General features: G+C 44.6%; 1 protein-coding gene across 6 annotated transcripts in view; it reads left to right on the top strand.

Moving 5' to 3' along the window:
- The window catches only part of atxn1a (ataxin 1a), a 142,577-nt gene extending 121,456 nt beyond the window's left edge, over positions 1–21,121 (top strand). For 5 of the 6 annotated variants that reach the window (XM_084079900.1, XM_084079901.1, XM_084079898.1 and 2 more), the window contains 2 exons: positions 12,666–15,160; positions 19,140–21,121. In XM_084079900.1, the coding sequence (XP_083936026.1) occupies positions 13,214–15,160; positions 19,140–19,739 (2,547 nt within the window). In that variant the 5' untranslated portion in view covers positions 12,666–13,213 and the 3' untranslated portion in view covers positions 19,740–21,121. Of the gene's footprint in view, positions 1–4,877; positions 4,989–12,665; positions 15,161–19,139 lie in introns of those variants that run through there. The other variant, XM_084079903.1, reaches the window with a different exon arrangement.
- The last annotated feature ends 1,030 nt before the right edge of the window (positions 21,122–22,151 follow it).

Consider the following 22,151-nt stretch of genomic DNA (forward strand, 5'->3'; position numbering starts at 1 on the left):
GAAAGTGAGAAATGGAAGAGAGAGAGGAGGGGTTGTGTGTGTGTGTGTGTGTGTGTGTGTGTGTGTGTGTGTGTGTGTGTGTGTGTGTGTGTGTGTGTGTGTGTGTGTGTGTGTGTGTGTGTGTGTGTGTGTGTGTGTGTGTGTGTGTGTGTGTGTGTGTGTGTGTGTGTGTGTGTGGCAGTGGTACCTCTGATATATGAGTGTATATCATTAAATATAGAAACATTTCGTCAGTTTCCTTAGTGACTGAGAGACCGCTCTCCACTCCACAGAGAGAAACACAGGGATTAAAGGATAGAAGGTTAATAAAAGAGACATAATAACGACTCCGTTAGCAGAGCTTCATCTAATTTTGAACAGTTAATTGATTAATTCATCATTGAACTCATGAATCCACAGCTTTTTTTCATGTGTAATCCCTTGTGTCAATCGGTTTCGCCTCTGGGATTAACCACTTGAACCCCAGCATCCATATTCTTGGGGGAACATTAGACAAAAATCTACAAGCTCACAATGCGTCACAACGTGTTGATCGTGAGCTTGTAGATTTGATGTAGACGGGGGAAAAAAGTAGTAGTATACTACAAAGCCAACTCAGGTCCAGTTTACTAAATCTAGAGGTTGATGTTGACGAGATTTCTCGTCATTTCACTCCAAGTCTCAGACCGCCAATGACGGAATTCTCGTCATGTGGTGTTTTCAGTGGTTTACGATAGAGGGCGCTCTTCCACAGCCTGTGAATGATTATGATGACACCCAGTACACCCAGAAATCACGTGATCACAACAAAATGAAGCTGGTTTCGTTTAGTGTTATAGGATTTATTTCTGTTGCTTTTTTTGCGAAAACAAGCCACATTCAATTGCCCATAACTATGGAATGGATTATCGCGACGGCACGCTTTTCCCCCCCCGATTCTCCGAGACCCCCTATGTCTTTTTTCCGAGTGGAACGTTAACGAAGAATAATATTCTCTGTTTTTTCAAAGGTTAGTGAAAACGCTCAAAATCGCTGGCAAGGGCAGCTGTAGACGATTTTTTAACTCTGGCAGTTAAAGAGTTAATAAAGGCCATCTTATTTTATCTTGCCTCCTGCCCAGATCTGTACAGTATTTTCTTACAGCTGTATACTACTAACCCTGCTTGTGAACTTGTGATACAGTATGACTGCTTTCATTGTTGGCTGGCCTGGATCTGGTTAAACCCTTTGTAAAACATAAACAAATTCTGTACATATACAGTATAAAGACTGAACGTTCTTTTATCTAGTTTGACAAGTCATAACTGAAAATAAATAAATAGCAATTCCTTTAAAAAACTAAACCACAGCCACAAAGAAAATACAATTACTATTTAAATACAATTTTAAATAGTTCAGAGACCAGATAAGTCAGTAGTGCAACAGCCACCTGCTAACAAAAAACAAGAATTATTTAGCGTAAATTAGTTATCATGTGATAAATTATGTGACATTGGATCGGTGCATAGACATGTATATTTGCCGATATCCGGTCCAGCATTTTAGGCTGTATCAGAGCCATTTCCGATCAGAGCAACTCAACAGCGGACACACACACACACACACACACACACACACACACACACACACACACACACACACACACACACACACACACACACACACACACACACACACACACACACACACACACGCATACATACAGGAGCATTCAGACTCTACCATTAATTCTTTCACCTCTACAATATTTATTTTAATACTTTAGGCTCCTAACCCTTTGAAAGCCTAGAAGCTTGATTAATGGTGTATGAAATAAGCCTTTATTAAACATCATAACATGTCAGATGTAGAGCAGAGATAGTACAGTGAATGTATAAAATAATTAGGACTGCCTGCTCTCCAGAAATAGACGTACTGAGTGAATTCAAGGCCAGGCTATGATCCATTATTGATCTGAGCTATCAAAACCTCTTCGGTCAGTGAGGGGAGATGTAGAGGCAGGTTAGGGAAAGAATTTTAAAGCCACTGTGTGGCTTTTGTTTCAATTAAACACATTTTAAAAAAATGTGAAAATAGCAGTATATTATTTCCGACGAAGATATTTGGTATATAGGTGGGGAAAAAGTAGATTGCCTAGTGTAGAACCCTGGGGGACACCAGCCAACTAAGTATGTAGGGTTTCAGTGGGTTTCAAGCCCTGAAATAAATGAAATGTTGGCTGCGCAAGAGAGGGAGTGCCGCTCCCTATTGGGAAGGTTTACGTGGTGTTTGGTACACCGAGAAACATCTCTGATATCCACCCAGCTATCCAGCAGCTTTCACAAAATGGTCAACAAGTGGTGAAAACATGATTTTGTAGTGTGGTTTCAACACCAAACAGGCTGAAGAAAGAAAATGTGATGAAAAGATTTGACATGAAAAGAGATGACATGAGAACAGAATGACATTATTGCCAAGTTTCAGGTTCATTTAAGGACTATTTTGGAAGTATCTGGTACAGTACCTGTTACAACCCAATAACAACAGTTGACACAAGACACATACTTGCAGTATTGTACTGTACATTGTTGAATATACAGTACATTCAGGTAGTAGAGTGTGCATGTAGTCAAGGCTTATTGAATAATTGTGTTATTATAGCAACAATCAGTAGGAGAATTAGTGAATGCCAAAGTGATGATTAAATGACTGCAGGAGCTTGCATCATAAACAAACCCATTATCCAAATCTTAAAGTCTCCAATTAGTTGCCACAGCAACAGAAAGAGCATCAGCATGCACTGAGGTCACCTGACAAAACAAAAGCCAGGAAACAAACAGACATTCTCTCTCTCTCTCTCGCTTTTTCTTCCTCTCCATTGTTGTCTCTGTTTGAAAAACCCTGCTTAATCAAGCCTCCAGGGCTGCACTTGCATAGATTTTTGCAAAAATAGCGAAAAATGAGCTTTTACTGTTAGATCTGCTATAGGCTATTTTGCGAGACATTGTTGAACGACAAAGTATAAAATTGTGGTTGATAGTTTGTGAGTTTAGATGAGATGAATAGGCAGAAGAAGGTGGCTGTTGTTTGTGAATGACCCTGGACAAAATGACAAATGAGGAGATGATGTAGATGTAGATGAACTACTTTCTTGTATTTCCATAATCCTTAATTATAGCACTGTCTCAGTCTTTTTCCATATTGTTCATTAAAACACATTGATCATATTGGATAATTTGATATATTTCCCAGCCCTGGAATAACAGGAAGACCTCTCTAATACAAACAGGATGTTGTTGTTTTTTCTTTTTTACAACCGTCCAGACCTAATGAGTCTAGTGGGGACCATTAGGAGTGTGTGTGTGTGTGTGTGTGTGTGTGTGTGTGTGTGTGTGTGTGTGTGTGTGTGTGTGTGTGTGGGGGGTGTGCATGCATTGCATACTGTACATGTGTGCGTGCCTGCATGCCTTTGAACAAGCAAATGTTTAGTGCATATATACTGTACTTGTTGGTTATCTCTCGTGATCCATCTCTCAGCATACAGGGGACCATTTCATCTATATTTGGTGGGTCTTTGTAACTAGGTCAGCTAACTTAACGGTATTCCACTATATAGCGTCGACCACACAATCTGCCCTACCATCTAGTGGTGAAAGTGAGCTAGTGCACTGTGTGAGGCTCTTGCCGTCACTGTCTGCTGTGGCGGAATTGATGAGCTCTTCCACGGTTGGATTGTGTTAGTGTGTGCGACTGTGCGTGCATGTGTGTGACAGGATTGATCTCTGTGCTACATTTCCAGCACTAACAACATTGCAACCTTCTTCTAGCTGTTTGCGCGTATATCTCTGTGTGTATGAAAGTGTGTGTGAATGCGTTTATGCATGTGCATGTGTATTTATGTGGTGTGTATTTGTTTGTGCGACGCGTGTGTGTATATTTGTGTGTGTGAATCTGTAAATACAGTACACGCATGCAAAAGAGTTTTGTGTCACTTTCAGAAACCTTCTCTCTCCTCTCCTCCTCTCCCTCCCTCTCTCTTTATCCCTTCCTCTCTTCCTTGTCTGCCCTTCTCACTACAACACCATTCCACCCACCCACCCACTCTCTCTCTCTCTCTCTCTCTCTCTCTCTCTCTCTCTGTCTCTCCTTGTAAGCGGGCTCTGGGCGTGTAGCCAGCTGGTGTGTGTGTGCGCGTGCGTGCGTGTATGAGAGTGTGTGTGTGTTTTTTGAATGAATACCTGATGAAGCTGGCCGAGGCGTGGGAGGGGCTGTGTGTGTGTGTGTGTGTGTGTGTGTGTGTGTGTGTGTGTGTGTGTGTGTGTGTGTGTGTGTGTGTGTGTGTGTGTGTGTGTGTGTGTGTGTGTGTGTGTGTGTGTGTGTGTGTGTGTGTGTGTGAAAGAGAGAGAGTGTGTAGGGAACAGAGTGAGAGTGCTGGCCCAGTGTCAGCTGCTTGCATAACACACTGGAGCTCTGCATGCGGGACTCCCTCCCTGTGAGTGTGTGCTACTGATGTGTGCTCTGTGTGTGTGTGTGTGTGTGTGTGTGTGTGTGTGTGTGTGTGTTTGTGTGTGCGTACAACCAACTGTGCGTATGCAACTAATTGTGTATGTGTCTCTCTGTGCTACTGATTTTGAGTGTGTGTGTGTGTGTGTGTGTGTGTGTGTGTGTGTGTGTGTGTGTGTGTGTGTGTGTGTGTGTGTGTGTGTGTGTGTGTGTGTGTGTGTGTGTGTGTGTGTGTGTGTGTGTGCGTGCGTGCACACGCGCGCTTGCTCGCTTACAATCTGTTTGGGATTTTCCGAGAGAGAGAGAAGTAGGGAGGGGAAAGAGGGAGTAATAGAGAGGAATGGAGAGAGAGAAAAAGAGGAAGGAAAAGAGAGAGAGAAGAGGGAGGGATAAAGGGGAAGAGGGAGGGATAGAGCCTCGGGGTGCTTTGCAAGGGACACGGTCGAGCAAGAGAGGAGTGAGAAAGGAGAGGAGTGAGATGGAGAGAGAGAGGGATTGTAGCGTGCTGCAGAACTAGGCTACTCCTGGTAAGTACGCTTCACAGTTTAACGCTCTCAAAGAAGTGTGTGTGTGTATTTGTGCGTGCGCACGCTGAATGCTTGTTGACTTGTATCACAGTACTAGAACAGTGTAGTTCTGCGTCTGCCCTAGTTTCTCTGCGACATTGCTGCTCATTTTGTGCACGTTTACCATTCTGCCGCTACTTAAAAGTATTCTCTTTTTGTGTTGCGTGATGTCTCTGTTTCTCACTCTCACTTCAGATTCTCTCACTCCATCATTTGATCTGTGTGCGTCTCTATCTCTCTCTGGTTGTGAGGGTGATAAAGTGCAAGTCATGCAACGCTGGCTGTTTGTTTGCTGAAAGAGACTTTGTGTAACATCTCTCTGTGTGTGTGTCTCTCTCTCTCTCTCTCTCTTAATTTCCCTCACACTTTCTCTCCCTCCCTTGGTGACCTCCTTTTCTCTCTCTAGCTACCTCTCTCTCACTCACACTCTCTCTCTCTCTCACTGTCTCTTCTTATTCACTCTCTCTCTTAGTTACCCTCTCCTTCAATCTGTCAATTGCAGGTCCCCCTGTGTGTGTGTGTGTGTGTGTGTGTGTGTGTGTGTGTGTGTGTGTGTGTGTGTGTGTGTGTGTGTGTGTGTGTGTGTGTGTGTGTGTGTGTGTGTGTGTGTGTGTGTGTGTGTGTGTGTGTGTGTGTGTGTGTGTGTGTGTGTGTGTGTCAGTGTGACACTCAAGAAATGGTCAAACAGTAGGTGATTTGACCATGGCACTCTTAAGGCATGCGCAGTGCGTACACATTCAGGCATGCATGCACACACACACACAGACACTCTCATATACAGTACACGTTCAGATACTATAGGTAGATACTGTAGGGTAGACAGACAGACAGACACATATACAGGACATATTGTACATGCATGTTACATACATGCAGTACAGAAGCTTCACACATCAACATACAATGTTAAATGAACCATCAATAGTTGTATTTCTAAACAGTGATCAGATAGGGAGAAGTGTTGACCTGCAGCCATCAGCTGATCTATATTTAGCAGTGAGATAATGCACACTGGTCTTATCCCTTTGATTGTCATTATGATTATGACAACACACACGCACGCACGTGGCTGCGTGCGTGCACGCACACACGCGCACACACACACACACACACACACACACACACACACACACACACACACACACACACACACACACACACACACACACACACACACACACACACACACACACACATACACACACACACACACATACACATGCGCACACTACAAACAAACACAAGATATATCCACAAACAATTACACACAAGAACACAGACTCCCAAACTCAACAGCACACTAAATCTCTGCCAGCCTACATAAAATGTCAGCCTACATTTTATGTACCCTGGCAGAGATTTGAGATTGAGCTCCTTTCTTGACACACAGAATGCACTGGGAAGTGTTAAATTCAAAGAATCAGTTTTTTGGTCACTCATTTATACAGTTACAAGCAGCAAAATGTGGGTGTGACATGCTCCGCAGACTGTGCTAATGATATATAACAAGATGGAATACATGGTATAAAATACAATAGAGGTTATGTCAGATTTTGACAGATTTTGAGGTCTGACATCACTGCCGCTAGAGGGCGTTATTTTTTGTGTTGGAAATCCCATGGGCAAATCTTAGCGTCATATAAGAACTGTGTTCCAGAAATAAATAAACCACCCCAGCGATTTTACTCATATGGATATGAATCATCAACTGACGGTGGAAAAGTACTTATTTACTCAAAGAGTACGACTTTTCTTTTTCTCCAAACACAGACGTTATCAGATGTAACTCAATATCATAAACGACACCTGACAAAAATCGCTGTGGTGGTTTGTTTATTTTTGGAACACAGTTCATCTAAGTTTTGCATCTAGCGATTCCAATACAAGAAATAACGCTGTGACCCAGGGGTAGTGGGAGTGACCTCAGGACTTTTGGTACTCTATAGAATGATAGATTCAGGTTACAAATCTGTGAAGTCGGCCCTTTATTGACTTGCCAATATTTTAATGGCTAAAGTCACTGACTTAACAAGACGCACAAATAGAATATTTATGAGCATATGGCTTCCTGTTGACGAGCTACATTCTCTAGAGAACCTATACGAATTCTTTCAAAAGCACAGGTCAAGGTTGTAAATTCAGTTTGTCATTACTGTACATGACCAATCTTAGAATTTTAGTGTACGTATTTCTATATATGATAGTTTTAACATTATGCACATTGACATGTGACAGCCTGCTCTAGGGTTAAATCTCTCTGAATGGTCCTCTACAGCGCACATCATTAAATAGCGGCCGGTCTTATCTCTCTTTTTTATTGTGGATTAGTTGACCTTGAACTCATCTGCGTGTTTGCTGCTACTGTCCACATACAGTAGTAGGACACTGTGTGTGTGTGTGTGTGTGTGTGTGTGTGTGTGTGTGTGTGTGTGTGTGTGTGTGTGTGTGTGTGTGTGTGTGTGTGTGTGTGTGTGTGTGTGTGTGTGTGTGTGTGTGTGTGTGTGTGTGTGTTGTTGAGAGAGGGAGAGAGAGAGTGTTTTGGCTGTGAAAGGACAGCTTTATGGTGAATAAGTAATTGCTCTATTTCACACTGAACACACCTCTTTCTCAAATGCTATGCAACTAGTTTCCCTCTGCAAATGTGTGTGTGTCAGAGAGAGAGAGAGAGAGAGAGAGAGAGAGAGAGTAGCTGGTAGAGGACAGACATCTTGAGTTACAAGTCATCTGATATGGACCCTCACACACAGACACTGCACACTCAGCAAGATTCAGGTGACATAGCTTTTCAGTGGAAGTCTGTTTGCGTGTGAGTTTCAGGGAAGCAATACTCTCTTTATGCAATGTAGGTCAGCCAATGCTGCTCTCTCTCTCTCCCTATCTCTCTCTCTCTCTCTTTCCCTCAATCCCTGCCTTCCTCGTACCGTCCGCCCTGCCTCATTATGGCTGTGGATATATTGTGGTTGTGTTGTAGACAGCTGTAAACAGCAGAGTTTCCTGCCCCTAGAAGGAGAAATGAGGTGAGACCCAATGCGGACAGTTGGACACTAAGCTTAATTTATACTCCATTTGAAAGACAGCGTCGCTTGCCAAAAAGAACAGATCTACAAGATCTACATCCTCCTTTTGTTTATTCTGTTGCTATTCACTTCACATACTGTGGCCTCTAGGTTGAGCGTTAATGCTTATCTGCAGCGCAGATTGTTGAGTTCACAAGTTTAAGAAGGGGTGATTGAGAACTAAAAAGGTGATCCTTATGAAAAGAGACGACCCATCCAAAAAATTGGAAAGAAAAATAATTTCAGTTTGTTCTTCGAGTCGATGTGCTTCACTATGATAGGGCGGCTGTGACTCAGTAGGCAGAGCTGCCATCTGGGAACCAGAAGAGCCTGACTCCTCTGGCTTCATGTTGAAGTATCCCTGAGCACCCTGAACACCCCAGACCAGGGGTGGACAACTTTGTAGATGGTGAGGGCTACTAAATTTCCACACACACGCAACCCCCCCCCAAATGCAGTGGTAGAACTACTGTAATTTTCCCCCAGGGATCACACTACAAATACCCTTTATTTAAAGGGGGAATAGAAAATATTCAGCCACTAGATGTTGCACTTTTACAACACCCAGTTGCATAAGGGACACTATTTCCCCATCATGTCTATAAGGCAGCCATCATGGGATTTGCAACATAGTAAGAATATAATTTAGGGAAAGAAATATCTTGCACAACGGAAACACATGGCCGTCAGTTTACGGATTAAAGAGGTAAACAAAGCAATCATTCTGGATTCTGGACCGACAAAATTATTAAAAAGATTATTTTACAATCACAATAATTGTTTGGGGGGAAATCAGTACTTTTATTCCACACCTTTCGAAAAGCACTGGGGATGTATTGTTTTTATTATTAGTTTTCATGGAAATGTGATCTATATACCTTTTAATAGCCTTTCCTTTTTATAAAGGGGAAGATGGACGTGATGTGTATTCTTGTTGGATAAGGCTGTCATCCTATCCTATATTAAGTGTTACAGCAGTGTCTAACCCTTCAAATGGCCATAACTCAGTGACCATGCTCTGATCAGCGCAATATAGGACTGGATTTGAAGGCCTGAAAATCTAGTTGCACATTGTCAACAGAATATTGCTGCATATCAGGAACGCCTCATACACAGTAACGGTGACTCACAATACTTGGGAATGTTGGCACTGGTGTAAGGTTTTGTTACTACCATACCTGCATGGAACTCAGAGATAACAGATAACTGTGCTGTTAAGGACTGAGCGTACCATTTTATCACTCTCGAGGCCAGTCTTTTATTTCTCAAGCGGTCCTGCAAAAAAACACCCATCTCTCCAAGCCTAGTGTTATGCCAGCAGCATACAAATCTCAAGGTTCCCCGAGTAAATCAAAGTCTTGATTGATGGATGGATTCACGGACGGATAGATAGATGGATAGACAGATTAAGCATTAGACAATTGTTCTTTCTATGGATAGACTACTCGTCCAAACCAATTCGTTTTCATTCGCTTTCAGAAACTGTTGAAACAAACGCTATTTTCCAAAAGGCCAAAGTAGGTCAAAACCAAACTCTATCATATAGCTACGTACACATATCCTGGCCTCTAGACTGGCTGTTGACCCCACCCTCACTTCCTTCAACCACAACATGGAATGCATAGAACAATTCACCTGGATTGTTAAAACTTCTTTCTGCGTGACAAAGTACCTGATGGCCCCTGAGAAACTGATGGAACTCATATGCCCAGCTCTGATGAATGATAGTGTGAATATACATTATATTTGGGTCTGAATATTGCAGATTACAGCATCAGTGTTTGATATGTGTGTGCCATGAATCATTTTGATGTGAAGTCATTGTGCGACACAAGGTCCCTCTTATCTGTGACCGAGGCCAGGCTGGAGCCTCTGTCGAGACAGAGCTGGAGTGAAACACAACTAGAATCGTTAATGATGGAGGGGGAGAGACAAACCATAGTTGAACTAAAGAAACTTATGCTATGGCCACAGAGAATACATGTTTCTGATTGGCTGGCATGTGTCCATTAATATTGTATGCAATGATGTACAACTACAGTAAAGATGGCGGTGCATGTGCATCTATTGTCCTGTCCGGTGCACAACATTTCTCAATGGAAGAGTAGGGAGACCACCTATGAACATAATCTACCATATTTTTTTGTTTTGTTTTATTTGTTAAATTAAGTCTGGATTGTAGCTTTAAACTGTATGTAACCATAACAACAGTAATAAAGAAACTAAACTGCTGGTCTAAAGAGTTACCTGACAATACAGCTTTTGTTTGTTCTTTGGTAAGTTTTCATAATACAGCCTGCATGATGGCCACTTGACAAAACAAAAAACTCAATTTAGTTTCTGTTTACACACAACTTGCTTCACAGGCATAATCGTAATATCTCAAAGACGTTATTTTGACAACCACAACTATGTGTATTGCCAGATTGGACTGATAATATGTCAAATATCGGGACATGTCATGCGTTATTGCATACATCATGCATAGCCCCTTTACATAATGTAAGATAACCATGAAGCACAAGCTGATGGGCAGAAGCAACAGAGTTGTGGAGGAGTGGTAGATGTAAGGAGAGAGGGAGGGAGTTAGAGAAAGAAAGATGAGTGCAGTTCAGTGTTAAAACCCAATGGATCAACAGTATCAGTCAATACTCCTCCGCCTTGCACACATTGTGTTGACTTGATTAAACACTGTGGGTGTCGTGCGTGTGTGCGTGCGTGCGTGTGTGTGTGTGTGTGTGTGCGTGCATGCGTACGTGTGGATATGTGGGTGTGTGTGTCTATCCTGACTGTGTTGTAGTGGCATACAGTGACACCTCGTAAATCACAGACATCAATTTGAAATGCAACACATTACACACACACACACCACACACGTGCACTACGGGACCAATTAATAAGACTCTGATCGACTAACCAATAAGGCGCAGGAAGCGATCTGTCCAACATTGACAGCTGGTTATTGGTCCATGTCCAAACCAATCATAGAATGCCACTCAGTGTGATGTCACCAGAACAGTGTCAGGTGCTTAAAGGGACACTATGATTCCCAACATCATGTCCATATTAGACCGGTGCACTTTGGGCATTGGGCTGTAGGCCAATCAGGGACGCTATGCCTATGTTTTTGTGTGTGATTTTAAAATGTTTGATGTGTTGCCAGCAGCATACCCGATCGCGGCTGAACAATGGTGGCACACTGCTTTTGTCTTATCCACTTTTCTTTTTCTGTTGTTGTGTTTCACATAGAAACCAAAGTGTTCCCCACACGCACACAAGACCTTAATGACAACGGGGGGTCTTAAAGCTCTTCCTTCTTGGCTGCCAACATGATGTGCTTTAGGGCTAAGCGTGCTGTCTTTGTAGCGTCCTGTCGTGTAGAGCATGCTGTGTATGGTGTTCTCCCATAATCTGTTTGTGTGGGAACTTCTCCGTTCCGCACGCAAAACAAGTGTTTCTTTTGCATCAGGTCGGTAGACAGCTGTATGCCTTGTACCAAAATGGTTCAGTACAAATACGTGTACCATTGCTCACAACATATCACATTCTAACATTAGCCACCTGCACGCACGCACGCAGCACGCTCACTCACACACTCACACAGTCACACAGTAACACACACACTCTCACACTATCATACTCTCTCTCTAACAATGTTTTTACTCAATGTTGTTTCTGATCTGACTTTTGATCACTTTTCCCATTTATTAAGTCACATCCTCATGTTTATTCTATTCATCTTTAGTTTAAGGTTATATGGAGGTGGGCGTTGCCCAGAAAATTGCCCTCTTTTTTTTGCAGCGTAATGTTGTCAGGTATGACAGACAGACAGACACCCACCCTCACATTTTTTGAATATGAAAAAGCCTCCTCACGCATAAGGGTGAGTGTTTTGGGTGAATCCATCATGGTTAAAATGGAGTTTGAAGTTACAATGGATTTGTATAGGAAGGGGGCGTGTCTGATAAAATGAACATCAAATATCTAAATACTGAATCAAGAAACTTAAAAACTGTCTGGGGTGCTCACAAAAGCCTGAGTAGACGTTAAAATTAACCCAAACGAAAGTGAAATGTCCCTTTAAGTGGACAAAGTGTGTGTGTGTGTCAAGGATGAGAGTGTAGTACGTAGTGCCAGTGTAATCTAATATGGTCAGGTGTCAATATGGTAGTACGCAAGATTTTGCGGGCGTGTGTGCGCGCGCGTGCTGCTTATTGTATATTATTTATGAGATTCACTGTGAGTGTTCCTTCTTACACAACAGGGGTCCTTCCACACCCAGCACTAACAGATGGCACACACATACACAAACAAACACACACTGTATTACAGGTGCATTTGTGTCCATTTGTTACACTTTTTTTTTTGCACTGAGTTAAATGAACACTCATGTTTTTGCTGTGTGCGCAGGTGCACACAGAAACCGGTACAATAATAGTTAGCGTGTGTGTCCATGTACCTGCCCATCCTATCTGTTAATCCAAAAATACCTTTTTTATTCTCTCTCCCTTTCTCTCTCTCTCACTCACCCTCTCTCTCTCTCTCTTTCTCTCTCTCTCTCTCTCTCTCTCTCTCTCTCCAGACCCCTGCTGTGTGTGGGCCGGCTTGCTTTCCAAGGGAAATGATTCCACATGAAGTGCAGCGTGCTCGCCCCCCCACTGACCTGGGAGGAAGCAGCAGGTGTAACGCAGAGGCTCTCCTCTCTCCTCTGCCCCGCTGAACTCACCCCTCTGACGCCAAGGACCACACCGCTCCACACCTCCCCCAATCCCTCTTTCATCCCTCTAATCCATCCTAACGGCCTCTTTTCTTTTAGGAGCCTGCGTCTCCCTTTTGTCATCTCAGCAAATTCCTGTGAATCAGCGGGCTTAGGGTGAATCTGTCAGAGAGACAGAGAGAGAGAGGAGCAGTGTAATAGCTGAAAGAGAGAGAGCAAAATAGCTAGAGAGAAGCAAGGGAGAGAAGGACGAAAGAAAATAGAAAGTGACATAAAGAAACAGGAAAGTGAACCAAACTGCCAGTCAGAAAGGAATAGAGAAAGAGGGTCAGAGAAAGCTGTGAACTTTAACCAAAAACAGACAAAAGCAAGTGCATAGCGAGAGAGAGAGGGACTCCCGGCTGAGGACGACGATGAAGTCCAACCAGGAGCGCAGCAACGAGTGTCTACCACCGAAGAAGAGGGAGCTCGCCTCTAGCACGTTGGCGTCAGAGGAGCGCCCCCTGGCCATGGCACCAGCCACCGACAGCCAGCGCACAGAGAACCTGGCGTGGCTGGCCAGCGTAGCCGGTGGGCCGGAGGGCGGCGGTGGCACACGACACCGGGGGAGCATCGGGGAATCGGAGGGAGCGCGATACAAGCCCCTGTGCTCAGTGTCGGACTCCTTCTCGTCTTCGTCCTCTCTGAGGCTGGTCACGTCCCTCCCGACGGTGTACACCTCCCCCGTCTCCCAGTCCACGGTGGGCGGGGCCATCCATTACACCCAGCTGCCGCCCAATCTGCAGTTCATCGCCTCGCCATACCCCGCCCCCTACGCCGGCTACATCTCCTCCATTTCGTCTCAGCTGCTCCCCCCTCCCCCTCCGCCCCTCTCTTCCTCGAGCTTCCTTCCTCAGAGATCCTCACATGCCGAGATGGCCTTCTCCTCCCCGCCGCCCTCCTCTCTCTCCTCCACACCTCCCTCCCAGATCTCCAAGTTTGACCAGCAGCGAGCGTCCTTGGCACGCGCGTCCATGCCCCCGCCCCCCACAGACGCAACTCCCCACCACCACGCCTCCCAGTCTGCTCTGAGCGCAGCCCCCCGGACCGTGCTGTCACCCCACCACCAAGGGGGGACTTCGCTACCGCCCCTCCCCCTGCACCCCCACCATACACTGGGCCAAGGGATGTCCCACGTGGTGCTGCAGTATGCAGACGGGCCCTCAAGGAAAGAGGATGGGGGTCCCAGACCACGAGAGCTCCTCAACGGGGAGGTGGAGAGGGGCAGGCGCTTCGGAGCATCCCCTGAGTCTGGCCTGTCCAAAGCGGGGAGTAAATCACGGGACGGTCCGTCCTGTTCATCCTTGTCGGCCTACGAAGGCCGACTGATGGCTCCACCTTCGGACTACATTACCCATGATCCCTCAGGGTTGAGAACCTCCGTCATGCTGATGCCCAATAGCCACGGGGACCACCAGCTGGCACCGGCGCACAGGGCCAGCCCGGACAAGCGGCCACCTTCTGCTCCCACGCACCTGGAGAAAGGTGGCATCATCATGGGCAAACCTGTCAATCGCACCCCCTCCTCCTCATCGTCCTCCTCCACTGCTTCGTCCGGCTCCTCGTTCGTGTTCCCGTCCCCGCTGAGCGTCGACAGCCTGAAGGCTGGTGTCGCCACAGTGTCTCCTCACACCGTTATCCACGCTACCCACAATGCCACAGAGCCATTCTCAGTGGGCCTCCCCTCCAGCATCTACCCAGTCCCACAGTCGCCTCTCATTGGCTACCTTGCGGGGGGTGGTGGAGGCCAGCAGCAGCCAATCAGCTACCAAACTGGACTGCCGCAGCACTTGCTCATTCCTGGGGCGCAGCCGGTTATCATCCCCGTTAGTGGGGGCAGCGTCACCACCCTGGAACCTTCCTCAGCCCATGTGACGGCGTCCACCCAAGGCTCACCTTTCCCCGCCACACTCCCACATGCCTACATCACCACTGGCGCCCCCAAAGGAGAAACGCTGGAGAGTTCCGGCGTCTCATACCACCACCATGCCCCATCTGGGGCAGTGATCCAAGCCCAGCTACACCTCCCGGTGGTTCCTGCTCCACCAGGGCTGGTGGGGCCCGCTCATGCTCCTCCTCTAGCCGCTGGCGCGGTCACAACCCCCTCAATGCCCCCGTACTTCATAAAGGGTTCCATCATCCAGCTGGCGGACGGAGAGCTGAAGCGCGTGGAGGAGCTGAAGACGGAAGACTTCATCCAGAGTGCAGAGATCAGCAGCGAGCTGAAGATCGACTCGTCCACCGTGGAGCGCATCGACGGGAGCCACACATCGCCCAACTTTGCTGTGGTTCAGTTCTCTGTTGGCGAGCACCGTGCCCAGGTGATTTGATTAACAACATTTTTTACATATTTAAGTTATTTATGTTGGTGTTCAGAAAAGTAATGAATATAAAGTAATTTATTGTACACTCATAAACAGGCTTAGTTGACCAGAATACCCCAGGGGTCTTTACTCAGCCCCCTCCTTTTTTCCCTCTACACTAAACATCTTTGCTGAAAATAGCTGATCTACAAGCCCACAACGCAACGTGTTATGAGCTTGTAGATAAACTATTTTCGCCAAATGTTAGCCCTCAGAATTAAATAGGATGCTGGGTTTTGCATGATTAAATGTTGTTTCTTTATGAACTAAACAAGAAGACTTCAAACAAGTCTTCTAAGAACGTCATTAGCCTCTGTGGTTGATGCCATATGACAAGTTTCCATATTACACCAGACAACTCAACCCAACCCAACCCAACAACCTCAAAGGGCTCCTCTTATTCCCTCTATAATTATTTTCAATGCACAAGGATGACAATCATGCAACATGCATGTTCTGTGAAGGAGCTTCAAAGACGTTCTGAGATGAAGGAATAGAAGAGAGTCACTCTAATTATTATGTATTTATATGCATAACGCTTCAAGAACAGGAGGACAGATGCAACAAGAATATGTTAGCGCAGCCGTAGCTGAGTGGGTAGAGAGGCCGTCTGTAAATCAGAAGTTTGCTGGTTCGAGCCTCTGCACGCTTAGTCAGTACATGGCGACGTGTCCCTGAGCAAAGCCCCTAACAGCTCCCCCCATACACTCATCTGAGCTATCTGAGCAGCCATCTGCTGGCCTTTTCCCTTTCTTTGAATTGAACAATACAAACATTTTTAAACCTTATTTTGGTTGCATATAATTTACATATTTGTAATAGACAGAAAATGAAGTTGCTTTGGCCTTGATTTATGAAATGGTGGTAAGGGCTTCTCGGTTTCATATAGCACTTAATTGTTGAACAGTATATGATACCAATCTTTAGTTTTTTTGCCCGACTAGCAAGAGTGTGGGGCTCTAAGGATCCAAATCCAAATCTGGCCAATCCAAACTGTACAGATATACTGTATTTGTTGGCAGTTATGTCAAACTTGCACATTGTCAGTAGAATATTGCTGACACCAACATCAGAAATGTCACGTTACAGTTAGGTGACAGTTTAGGCTCACAATAATTTGGAATCTCTGGGATATGTTGTTAGCGCCTGCGTGTACAGTAACTGAGAGAAAACTACCCAGTGCATGGGTAGCTCTCTGCCTCAAATTAGAGGCATAAAGGTCGTAACACACGGCAAGCGGTTCACGCGGGCGGTAACGCTCGGATCAGCGGTGATCATTGTTGTTTTGTCCTCCTGCGCGGTGCGGTGAAAACTAAAGCTCACCACAATCCAGCTCTTGCCGCGCGCACATGCACAAACGAGCACGCGCGCAAAAGTTTCACGGGACCGCGCCCGCTCGCCTCATCGCCCCTCAACTTCTCCGCACGTCCCAAATAATCGCCCGCCTCTCATTGAAAATGAATTACATAGGCGCGTTAGCCGCTTGCCGTGTGAAAGGACCTTTAGTCTTATTAGCCTGCTATCAGTTTGTTTGGATGCCAGAGTCTGTACTGATGTACAGTATCCCTAAAAGTTTCTTTATCTTTTCTGTTTCTGTGCTACCTCTCTCCCAAATCACCCCACTCCTCTCTCCCTACCTCTTGGAGGGCCTGTGCTAAAGCCTAAATAATCGACTGCATCTGTCCAGGCTGTGAGTTTGCTGCCCACACAGCCTGCCTAACCATTTCTCCCACCCACGCCTGGTCTTTGATACCGCACCCTGCTAGAGCTGACCATCTTTCAAAGAGTCTTCTGACTTATCTCTCTGCTTGTTCTCCAGTGTCTCTTGGTTATCTTTCTTTTTTCTGTGTTGCTATTTTTTGTGGTAGCAGCTTTGAGCTCATACTGTACTTGGAGGACTCACACTGTGAGAAGTTGAGAATTATATAATACAAGAGGGAGAACACTCTATGAAGTTTGCTTCTTGCAGTCATATTGTTCTTGACATTGTTCTCTCTCTCCCTCGCTCGTTGGTTTGTTCTCTCATTCAGCCCACTCCACTTCATTCGCTGCCTGCTCCTTTCATCTCCTTCTCCATCTCTCGTTCTTTGCCTCCCACCTTCTCATTCTTATTCTCTCCTTTTTTCTCTCTCTCTCTTTCATTCTCCCTTCACTCTTCCTCTTTCTTTCCTCCCATCTTCAATTGTTATTTTCCTCTTTACTTTTCTACCATGTTGCTTTGACTTCCTTTATTCTTCCATACTGTACATCCAGATCATGTCCTGATTAATAAACATGTCTTTATGTTGATATGCTGCTTGACCCAACCACAGAATCCAGTGCTATTGATCTTGCCGTTCTAATTGATAGATATAGGAATTGGGCTGGCATCCCTTTGTACGGCACTAGACTGGCTGTCATCTCGCCTGCCAAACCTGTGATTCTGTTCCGTCGTCTTTATTAATTATCTGTAGGGCGCCTCAAGGCTTGGCTTGCCCTTCAAAGTCCGGTTCCAAAGGTTTTGCAACCTTCATCCTGAGATTAGTGTCATCTACGGAAGTCCTTTATACTTAATCACATGACGAATAGAGAAAATAGCAGATGTGCTAGATCTGCTACTTTTGCTATTATTTAACCTTTTTTTTTTCAAAAGTTTTTGGAAATGTTTTGAAATTGTGAATGGCATGACGTTCCAACCGACTGTGCATACCGAATGGCAGCAATGCCTCAAACGGGCACTGCACTAGTTGACCAAATTATCTTTATACATACTTCACCAATAAGAACAAAGTGCGTCACAAGAAGAAACAAGAGGCTTGTTTTTTTTAAAACACTACACACATACACAAGAGAAATCCGAGACAATGTGACTTTTGTGAATCCTTTAACATGAAAGGAGGCGATCTTTTTTTGTTGTGATCACGTGATTTCTGGGTGTACTCTTCTTCGATGGTGCTTGGATCATTCACACCTGTCTGTTTTTCTCACTATAAGGGTCGGGTAATGTCTTCGAACAGAACATAATGTTTCTGCAGCAGTGACATTTCCAGCATTTTTGGCTGTCTGAATGATACAGTAAATGTTCATCACATGACTCCAGAGATAACATGTTGTGATTTGTGTGAGTTTTGGACAAAGTCTGTAGGAGTACTGGCCAAAAAAAAAAAAATGTTGTGAAATGTCCTTAGGCAGAAATGGGCGTGGCCTATATGGGAGAGTTGTGTCTTGATTCAAGGAATCTAGGGGAAAACAATTTGATTGTACGACCTAGTATGACCTATAGGGCATAGCAGTGGCGGCCATTATGTGGTGCCATAGATAAAAGAAACATTCATTTTTTTCCAAAAATATTTATATAAATTATTTTAAGCCGGAACCTAGCCATCCAGGCTCCTGGTGAATCATGACCATAAAACATTTGATTCCAGGCTTAAAATAATTTATATAAATTTATAGAGAAATCTCTATGGGGAAAATGAATGGCTTCTATCTGTGGCACAGCAAAATGGCCGCCACTGCTATGCATTTCAAGTTATAGGCCAAAGCGTAAATCGTCTTGGTATAGTGCCACCTTGAGGCCCGTTTAACATTGTTTTGGAGTGGAGTGTCTTCCTTGGCCTTCTGGGAGTGTGCAATGTTTGACACTGATCGGTCCAGCAATTTCCAAGATTAGCTGCACACAGTCAGACACACACACACACACACACACACACACACACACACACACACACACACACACACACACACACACACACACACACACACACACACACACACACACACACACACACACACACACACACAAAGCCTGCCGGCCTGGCAGAGTTAATGATGTGTGGAGTAGGGATCTGGGTAGGGAGTTAAGTATAACTTAACCTTCAGTCTCATTATCATGTGTGAACCGGTTTCAAATTGTGTCTAATGTTCTATTGTTTGTTTTACTTCTTTCCTCTTCCAGGTGTGTGTGGAGGTCTTGGTGGAATATCCTTTCTTCGTCTTTGGCCAAGGATGGTCTTCATGCTGCCCAGATCGGACCACCCAGCTTCTGGAGCTGCCTTGCACCAAGCTTTCTGTGGGTGACGTCTGCATCTCCCTCACCCTCAAAAACCTGAAGAACGGCTCACTGAAGAAGACCCAGACATTTGAGTTGGCCACTCCTGCCGCCGTCCCAGCCTCCGGCCACGGATTCCTCAAACCCCCCAGAGCTGTCCCAGACGTCTCCAGAACCTGCAGCGGAGGGAATTCCAGGCACGGAGAGTGGGAGAACGGTGTCAGCCAACGAGGGAGTGCCATGAGTGGGGGTGTAGGGGCGACCGGTGCAGAGAACGGGGAACTCGGGTTTGAAGAAAGAGGGTTGGTCTCAAAAGGTCAAGTCGCCAGCAACACAGAGGCTTCCCCCAGGAAACCATCAGCAAGTCGCAAGCGGAGATGGTCGGCTCCCGAGGGTAGGAAGGTAGAAAAAATAGAAGAGGAGCCCCCGTTGGTTCTGCCCAAACCTTCTTTCATCCCACATGAGCTGAAAGTCAGCATCGAGGGCAGGTCGAATATTGGGAAGTAAAGGCTGGTCAATAAGCCGAGGAGATTTGGAAAAACTCAAACGGATTCTTAAAATAAATTACGATTGCCCACATCTATGTTTCATTTCTTTCGTTTTTGAAAATGTATTTTTCTGTTAGTTTCTTTTTTTTCTATCTTGAATACTGTACTGTAGAGGCAAAACCTACCATACGTGCTATCACCTTACATTAAGTCCACATAGTTCATAACACATTTTGATAGATGGATTCAGTAATATACAAGCAAATGGTGGTAGTCATGGTTTTCATGAGGTGATCTTGAGTGAGGGAATTACGTGCTCGATGTCTGTCGGCGGCTGCGTGGCACACTGAAGCATTGTTTGATGTCTCTGCTTGGCTGGCTGCAGCTCTACAAAGTTTCTAAATTAAAACCTTTGGCTAGTAGAGTTAGCTTCTTGAAAGTGAATCCACAATCTGTAGCAGCTATGAAGCTAGTCAGGAGAACACCTGGACGGAATGATTCTCCTGCCAAAAGTGGAAACAGTGTCCCATTGGGCCACAGAGAAGATATGATGTCATATGGTTCTGAGCTAGAAAGAATTTGTGGGTAAATCATTAAATAGTTGGTGTTCATTGTATGCGTGAATTACTTAATTTGGAAGACAGTGGCTTTAGAAAAAGGCCTCTCTTCCTGTCGACAGCATAAATGTACTTTGTAATTCACTTACATTCGTGTCATCAAGCTGTGCCAGACCTGACGTACGTCATCAGAGAGTGCCGGTGTGCCACACCGCAGAGACGGACCTCTTCCTTTGCTTGGTGAAGTTTGGTGAAACAATAGAGTCCTCGTCTTGACCTTTTATTTAGTTTTGTTTTATCTGACTGTTGTTTTTATGTTTTGTTTTTTTGTTTGTTCATTTTTCTAACTTTGTCCCCTTTATAAAAAGCATAGATCCTTTTTTTTTTTTTTTTACGGTCGTTTAAAACCTTGATCTGGGGAGTCAAAGAGCCTCTCGATTGAACACAGTTAATGGGGTAAGGTTGATGTAAATGTGATATAACCTAATCTAATACAAACATTTACAAACACTGGGTTGACAAACTTCATTTTGAAAAGGATTTATCTTTTTCTTCTTTTTTGTTGAGGAAGATCACATACAATCCTCATCGTTTTGGGTTTTGTTTTTATTAAGAAAGGCTGTGTGAGAAAAATAGAGAAAATCTGCATGGCAGGTCTGAGAGAGTCAGGATGTTGGTTTTAAAGCACTTAACACACCTGTCTCACTCACCACACGATTGACGCCACAGTCATATTTATCAAATTTACGTCGTCTCTACATTTACGCAGTACTGTATGTTTCCTTTCTAGATTTTATTTTTTAGTTTATTTGTTTCTTTCTAGACAAGGGGGGAGGAGGTAGCAACAGCACTTTGGAAAGGGGAGGGGTCATTAGATAACAGGGGAGGGGGGTCATGTGACGTCATGTGGTCACGTACATGGAAAGGGATGAATGTGAAAGGTATTACAGTAAGTACCAGTTACTAGATGGATAGAGAAAAGAAGACTAGGATGGGCCACAAGATGTTGTCAAAACGTGGGTTGTGCAGTCTAAACCAGAGGTTCTTCTCTCTAGTCCCTGGGGACCGATAGTTCTGCTGGTTTTCCATCCTATCGATTTGTTAACCACTTAAATTCTATTCTATACTTTGTTGTGTGCGACGGTGTCACGTGAAAAAAGTGAATATACAAGTTGAAATTTGTTGAAATTTTGGAATGCCCAAAATAAGCCAGACGAGTTGAAAGTGCTTAATTGTTAATGCCCGGTGTTCTAGTTCTGACCACCACCACCACCACAGAGTGGTGCAAACCAGAATGTAACATGGATTGTGAATGATGAATATGTATACAATAATCATTTACCCGTTTCTTGATGTTATAATCAACCACTTAAACAAAGCTCTGTAAAATGGGGAGTAATAGCTCAGTGCCGCATTACACACAACCAACATGGTGGCGTTGTTGTCACATGTCCTGCTCAGTTGGCCTTCTGTCTGTTTGTTTCTACTCTGTGTGTGTAACCACTCCCTGATTAGAGAGCTAGAATGACAAAGGACACCAGGTGAATGTAATTAACTGTCTGGCAGGATGGAAAAACCAGCAGTGCCCATGTTCATTGAAGAACCGTAGAGTAGAAAACCACTGGTTTGAATGACTGTGGACACTACTGCCTCGTCCAATCATACAAATGAACAGGGAAAGCTTCGGAATGTGCAGATTTTTTTTTCTTTTCTTTTTGTTGGAAAGTTTGTGAAACGTTGCAGGGAGGAGCAGTGTGGAGAAATCATAGTGATGCTCTTCACCAGACTGAGAGCAATGATAAGAAGCTCAGGCCATAGACGTTTGAAGGGTGTCATATTATATATTATATATAGTTCATGCTTGTGTGTATGCT

This window comes from Gymnoscopelus microlampas (assembly GCF_963454915.1).
Source record: "Gymnoscopelus microlampas genome assembly, chromosome: 15".
NCBI lineage: Eukaryota > Metazoa > Chordata > Actinopteri > Myctophiformes > Myctophidae > Gymnoscopelus > Gymnoscopelus microlampas.